At 35.1% G+C, this 7,871-nt stretch overlaps 1 protein-coding gene across 1 annotated transcript; it reads left to right on the plus strand.

The window, feature by feature from the left end:
* Positions 1–5,340: 5,340 nt before the first annotated feature.
* On the plus strand, positions 5,341–7,626 carry LOC149010695 (F-box protein PP2-B15-like). Its single transcript, XM_089162021.1, has 3 exons — positions 5,341–5,834; positions 5,908–6,032; positions 6,110–7,626. The coding sequence occupies exons 1-3, from the start codon at positions 5,457–5,459 to the stop codon at positions 6,576–6,578; spliced, it is 972 nt and encodes a 323-aa protein (XP_089018147.1). The 5' UTR covers positions 5,341–5,456; the 3' UTR covers positions 6,579–7,626.
* Positions 7,627–7,871: the final 245 nt, after the last annotated feature.

The raw sequence follows: 7,871 nt of genomic DNA on the forward strand, positions 1-7,871 counted from the left end.
CAAAGTACCAATTACATCAAAGTGCAAAAGCCAAAGAACGAAAGGGGGGGGGGGAGAGCGAAAAAGAAGATGCCCGAGAAGGCAGAGATAAGAAGCTAATCTATCCCCCCCTGAGTTGCCTTCTCTATGAGTATGATTTACAATTAAAACATCCAACAGAGAGGAAAGGCTGAAGATATCATGTATATAATGTCTGATCTTCCAAGGTGGAGTCTTCGACTTCTTGTTAATCAGATTAACAACAGCTTCATTGTCACTTTCAATAATTACTTGCTTTAGATTGAGAGAGATAGCCAGCTTTAGACCTTCTCGAATTGCAGCAGCTTCCATTTGAATGGCTTGTGAGTTTCCTCCTTTACAGTAGAAGGTAAAGAGAGTGTGACCCAAGTGATCACGAGCAATACCACCAAATCCTGATGGAAGTCGGGCCACTTTGGTGCATCCATCAACATTGATTTTGATGTAATGCAAAGGAGGTGCACTCCATTTAATGCTTTTGAACTCTTTTCTTGATCTGCTATGTTGATGAAGGGCTAGATGCTCAGCGATTGATCGGAGGGATCTCCATATATGATATGGATTACTCACTGTCTAGAGTAAACAGCATTATTGAAAGCCATCCAAATGTGCCACAGCATGAGTAAGTGTTGTATGAGTTCCTCCAATGCTGAATTGTTTCTTCTTGCTAAATTTAACCACTGAGAAATATGCTCTATAAGATTTGTGGATTGATTCCACCAACCCAATATTGAATCCAGACTCCGCGCCTTGATACATAAATAATATACATGCTTGTGAAAATAGTCCATTTGAAGCTTGTTCTTTATCCCAAATCAGTAAATTGGATACAAGTCAAATCTGAATTATGGCAAACCATCTTCTTTACCAAGAAAAGAAAAAAAAATCTCAAACCATTGTGGCCCAAATGGTCCAAACGATCTAACCACCCAACCATTGGCCCAACTTTTAATGCTAGGAAACATGTAAGGTCTTAAATAACTTCAAGGAACTTCTATAGTTGGTAAGAGATCAATATTTCATAATTTGAGGCATAAACTTAATCATACACGTGTCTTGGAATATGTTTTTTGTTTTGTTTTGTTTTTTTTTTTTTTTTTTGTAAAATTTAAAATTTCTATGTTTTATTTCTTTGAGTTGAATTCAAGTCTAAAACCATACTAGTAATGATACACGTGTCTTGGAATATGTTTTTTGTTTTTGTTTTGTTTTGTTTTTTTTTTTTTTTTGGTAAAATTTAAAATTTCTATGTTTTTTTTCTTTGAGTTAAATTCAAGTCTAAAACCTATATGTTTTCATAGCAATGACAAAAAAATAATTTTCTATTAAAAAAACTACACAAATAGAGTGTTTTAACTATTTTTAGTAGAGTAGTGTAAATCCCTAAACTTTCTCATAAAGTTTTTATTCCTATTAATATGAATTTTAATTTTAAGTTTTATTAGTTGAATGTTTAAATATGTTTAAATTTTTTTTTGGATATGAGGTTCATCCGGGCCAGCTTGCGCGCACCCAAAAACTCCCCTAGGGAAGTTGGATCTTTAACCGCTTTAACATACCACCTTTTGACATATATGTTTAAATTTTTACCATTAATATTATTATTTATAATCATGATCATTGATTTTTTAAATTTAATTTATGATAAATCACGATTTGGGGTTTTGTTAGCACATTTAGTTAATTGTTTGGAAATTTAAATCTCGTTTAGTTATTTGGTAAATTACGTTTTTAGATATTCTTTTTTTTATGATTGTAAGGTTTAGTAGTTTTAAAAAGTAGGGGTGTTTTGAGAAGTGAAATGTAGCCATCTTCCCTCAGTTCGTGCTTTTATAATATTAATTAATTAATTAATATCATATAGAAAATTACCTTAAGGATGTAGTCGGTATATGTGTAATTAACCCCGAGGAACCTGAAATTATAATTTTTAATTAGATAATAGAATAGTGTTAATTATATATTCTAAAAATAGTCACAGAAAAATGCTAGATATTGATAAATACACTTATTGAAACAATCAAATAGGGTTAGCGCCCACAACTCATACGATCCACAAGATGGAATCGACTGATTTCCGCTTCACAATATGGAATTTATCAACTCAGCGGAAGATCCCTGGCTCTCAAGGCACTGTCCTTATCGTGTAGGGTCGATCAGGTCAGTGGTTTGGCACATTTCTAACCACAAAAGCACTGTTCTCATGGAATTCGTGTTGGATGATGACCCATGAACTCATGTGATAGCAAAATTTTACAGCACGTGTTCAATATTGAGTACATCTGTACATGTCCCATGTATTCCATGGATAGAGCTTCACTGCTACGCATTCAATGCATGGAACTGAGTTGTGTATGGTTAAGATGGGGTAAGTGATCGAGGTCAAAATCTCAATCACTCGTTTCGTTTTTTTTATAATTTTTTCAACCAAACTTACTTATAATAAAAATATAAATATACAAAATGAGCGATTGAAATTTTGGTTTCGATCATTTGGTTTGATTGTGACCATACATAACTCAATGTTGCACATTTTAACGCACACACCAAAGTAATCCATTACTTTTGAATCAAAAAAGGAAAAAACATAAAAATCTAAACCCCTACTGTGTCGGTTAACCTGGGGTCCAAGTTGGATGGTGACCACTGACCATGATACTGATGATAGGCATGTAATCCACATTGGATACATGTATCATAAGATTCATAACTCTCATCATCCACTATTGTGAAGTTAAACTCCGGTTCAAGTTGGAAAGTGACCAGGAATCATAATAGCCATATCTGGGTCAACTCGGGTTCAAGTTGGCAGTGACCATGATATGATGATAGCCATCTGTTCAACATTAGGATACGTGTGCCATCCCATTTTTATCAAGCTTGTCTTGAGTACCATTCCTTTTTTATTTTTGGTCAAATTAAAATTTTTTTTTTTACATTTTTTTTGGGTCCCCGCGCCCGGTTACACCTCAATTAAGCACTAATCCATTATTGACAATTGAGTGCCATTCCTTAGAAACAAGAAGACAGAGACATTTGTCTAATAAGTTACTTTTCTTGCTACTTTCTCTATGTATTGATTACTTCCTGCACCTAAAAGTGAAAACCCACCGGATTAGGCTTATAGCAAATCACCATTGGTTCTCATCAGTGAATGGAAATCCAATGGGGTGTTTTTTTGTTTTTGGTATAAAAGGACTTAAGAATATTGGAATATCAATATGCCTTAGCAAGAGTTGAACCTACAAGCTCTTCACTAAGAGGTGTTGGTTTCACCACTAGAACAGCTCTACATTGTCAATCCAATGGACTTCTAATGCAACTTTTATTCACATTGAAGCAATCAAGTCGGATTCCTATCAATCTAATTACGATACACTTCAGACTTTCTAGCATTGGGCTTTTCCTTTGTGGATCATATGTTCCGAACATTGTTTCCCCACAAAATTAGATCAAAATACAATAAAAAAAATTTAGTGATGGGACCACTAGTGGATCCCACATGGGTTCTCATCTGATTTTGTGGTGAAAGAAGCATCGGGGGAGTAATATATTCTCTCCTTGCTCTCCCCACAAGGAGATGATCTAGACTCTAAAGGTGTCTAAAGTCTAGTGAATTTATAATCTAAATCCTCTCCGTTCGGGCAAGCCATTTCCCCATCCCCGCTCTCTGGGTTGGGCTACCTGTATATCATAGGCAGACCATGTATCAACCCAACCTAGTGGGTAGAAGATGGAGGGTGGGGGATGGCCTACATAGGTGGAGAGGATCTAGACTCGTGAACCTATCCACCAAAATTCCTTGTTAGGAGGCTTTCTCCGGATCTATTTAAAACAAAATCCTATTCTTTTGACCCAAAAAAAAATGCATCAAATTTATATGACATTTGTTTCACACTTGTAGAGAGGAACATTAACTTATTGTTGTATCCTTGAGACACTATTTGCTTTATTGGTAAAATATTTAGAATATGAGAATATTTCAAGAAGATAATAATTCAAATTCACCAAGATTCTTTTGATTTAACGAATACTAGCAAAGCATACACTTTTAGACGATTTAAGTGGCAAAAAGTCATCACTCAAGTTGGGTCGGTACTTGGGTTCCATTGTTTCCAACAATGATGTGTTGATGAATGTGAGCATTAATACATGACAATCATCATAAGAATGCCAAGACAACTAAATCCAGCAAAGCTCAACTTAGATAGCCCAGAAGAATCCACACAATTGGCATCTATTGTTTTTCATTGTTGGTAAGACCTAACTTGAACATATCTTTACCAAAAAAATGAAGAAAAAAAAAAAAAAAATTGAACATATCACTCTCTAAATGTTACCATACAACCCCTAAATTTACGGGATTCAAATTTGAGACTTAGATCCCCAGAAACTTTACACCACATATATTGTAGGGATCCCACCATTAATTTATATGTGGTGTGGAGTTGTGCTATCACACAATTTGTCCAAACATCCCACAAACTCAAGCAATAGAATTAATACAAGACACGAAAATAATATAATGTCGCCTAACTACAAGCAAACCATACATTTAAGATTATTTAGGTGGCAAATGTCTTAAGTTAGGTTGGGACTTGGGTTCAATTGTTTCCTATAGCAATAATGTATTGGGTAATGTGACTTGTCTAACTATATATAAAGGAAGGCAGTACATAGAAGAAATCATCATAAGAAGTCCAAGACAACTAAATTAGGCATTGCATAGAAGAAATCATCATAAGAAGTCCAAGACAACTAAATTCAGTTGTAAATGATAAATTTCTGAATTCAAATTTAAATTCAAATCCACCGTAACTAGCTTTATCCTCGATTGATCTTATTCTTCATCCGATCAAAGAAGAGTTTTGAGTTATAGTTAAAATATCAACAAATTATAGAGTTTGATTGTAAATAAATTGTAGTTCAAACTCAAATATTTGAATTGTAATTCATATAATATTAATATACATCTCTCACTCATTAATTTGAGTATGAAAGAATTATCTCTCAAACGAAATTGAGCATGTCTCGTTCTATTGGCATCTATTTTTGTCCACAATATTGGCATCTATTTTTGCCCATTGTTTGGTAAGTAACTTGAGCATGTCTCGCTCTGACCCAGATAGTGATCCTTTGTTTACTTTACACCTTTTACAATTTTGTAATTCATCGCTTGAATGACAATATATGTTGAAAAAAAATTCCTACAATAATATATTTTATGAAAAGATTCCTCCAACCCTTTCTTCCTTTCATAATCGAAAGTGCGAATCTAAAGTGTTGTATCTTATATCAAACCCATGGAATTTTTCCATAGATTTTTAAATCCATTTTTTATTTTGGTTTCGTACAGGAATACTAAATCGATGGTCAAGACTCAGATGAGCACGCCATAGTGTCGTCATTTTTGAAGATTTCTTGATAACTATTCAAAAATGTCGCCATTTGATTGCCATTCCAAGCTAACCCTGACAGGTAGTCACCACATACAAATAGAACCCGTGGATCGATGGAAAGAAACACAAACAATTGAAGCTCGATCAGGTCATGATCTAATGGATTTCTTCAACTCATTGCCAGAAGAATGTCTATCTCAGGTTGTATCATTGACATCTCCTGAAGACGCTTGCAGATTGGCTTTGGTTTCTTCTTTCTTTCAATCAGCTTCACAATCTGATTCTGTATGGGAGAAGTTTTTACCTTCTGATGCTCAGGAAATTCTCTCCAGAGCTTTTTCCCCAATTCCTTTCTGCTCCAAGAAACAACTCTACTTCAATCTCTGCAACCCTGTTCTCCTCGACGACGGCAAAAAGGTAAAGATCGATAAACCTAGTTGATTTTCGTTGTTTAATTAATTAAACACCCAATTAATGTCATCAATGGCAGATTTTCTCGTTGGAGAAATCAACTTGCAGGAAATGTTATACTCTGTTAGCAAGAGACCTTTCCATTACATGGGGAAGCAATCCATTATACTGGACATGGAAATGTCTACCTTATCCTGAAAAAAGGTTGGTAAAGATTCAATTTTTCTTGTTAAATTCGCAGGTTTTAGTATTAAAATTATAACCCAATTGACTTCAAACAGTTTCTTGGAAGTGGCTGAGCTCAGAACCATATGGTGGTTAGAAATACAGGGCAAAATCGCTGCTGCTTGTTTATCTCCTAAAACAACCTATGCAGCTTATCTGGTAGTGAAATTCGCCGGCCGAGCTTATGGGCTTGATACAATTCCAGCAGAGACATCAATCCAAACCAGTAACTATCAAAGGAAAGGCACAGCTCATCTACGTTCAGGAGATAACCAGAAACAGGCTTTAGAGAGGCTTTATTATGCAAATAGAGCTGAAGTGTTGAGGTCCACGGTTAAGCATAGAGAGGAAGAGTATGTTCCTTGTGAAAGAAGTGATGGATGGATGGAGATTAAGCTGGGAGAGTTTTTCAATGATGGGGTTGATGGAGAGGTGAAGATGAGTTTGAAGGAAATTAAGGGTCATCATCTCAAGGGAGGGCTAATTGTCCAGGGAATTGAGATTAGACCCAAGCCTTGTAAGTAAGGCTCCCTACTGTATTAGGGATCTGCATCTGCTTAATTTGATTATTTCTGTATAAGTCCGTAAGCATGATATCCATCCATTTTAACTGTCAAGAAAAAGATTCAAAAAATGGGAATTGCTAGCTTCAATCATTGGATTCAATTATTGCTAGCTTCAATCGTTGGGTTCAATTACTTTATGAGCCAATTATATATACATTCCATGTCTATTCTGACAAGGTCGAATCCATGAAAAAAGGTTTGGCTAGATTTTTTTCGGTGCCGGGTGCTGGCTGCCGACCTGACGCACTAACCCCTCCTTCTCTACCCGGGCTTGGGACCGGCAGCAAAACACTGGCGGAGTTATAAATGTTCCGCCACATTCAACAGAGACCTATAAATGCTCATGTACAGAGAAGTGACTATAATCCATATTGAATGAACTAGAAGAGCTAGGGGTAGACCTAAGATAACCTTAGGAGAAGTGGTGAGAAATGATATGTATAGCTTAGGCCTTGTATCTAGCATGACCTCGAACAGAACTGATTGGAGGGCAAGAATCCATGTAGCCGACCTCATTTAGTTGGGACAATGTTTATTATTGTTGTTGTTGTCTATTTCTGACAAGGAAATGGACCAGAAAATGGATGATCAATTTATTTGTAGATGTGAGACAATTGATGAACTACTTAGTTTACACTTCTTCTACCCAAAAAAAGGGTTTATATTTCCGAAACTTACCATATTACAATCATCCCTTTCTGCTTGATACTGTTAGTTTTTAAATAAGAAAAAACATATTTACTCTCTCTGAATCTCTTTACAAGTGAAGAAAAACATTGGAAAGAAAATTCTTAAATATTGGTATTTGATTGCTCTTCACCCTCTCCTCTCTTTCTTTTTTCATTGAAAGTTGAAATGCGTTTGTTGTAGAGGAGAGTAGTTTAGGAATTTTGAAAATATAGTAAATGTTAATTCATCACTTAAGGCATTTTATTTTTTTATCCTAGGTGTTTGGGCTAGTTTACAAGCACTTCAACTAATCCTCAGTAAACTTACAATAGAGTGTGTTTGATATATCATTTGAGACCAACAAGATGTAGATGTAACAGAATAAATTCTAAGAAAATGTAAACATAATAGTTTTTTATTTTTATTTTAAATAACTGAAAAACTTGCTAACTTAAAATAGTTACAAACTAGAGGTTGTGGTTCCAACCTATCATCAGAGCTGTGCTGCATACTGAGCTAAATTAACAGTTTTTGTTATTGCTTTCTTTGCAACTAACTATTAATGATACTAAGTGGCCAAGTT

Source organism: Hakea prostrata, chromosome 7 (assembly GCF_041222555.1).
Source record: "Hakea prostrata isolate BN-2017 chromosome 7, UWA_Hpros_2, whole genome shotgun sequence".
Lineage (NCBI taxonomy): Eukaryota > Viridiplantae > Streptophyta > Magnoliopsida > Proteales > Proteaceae > Hakea > Hakea prostrata.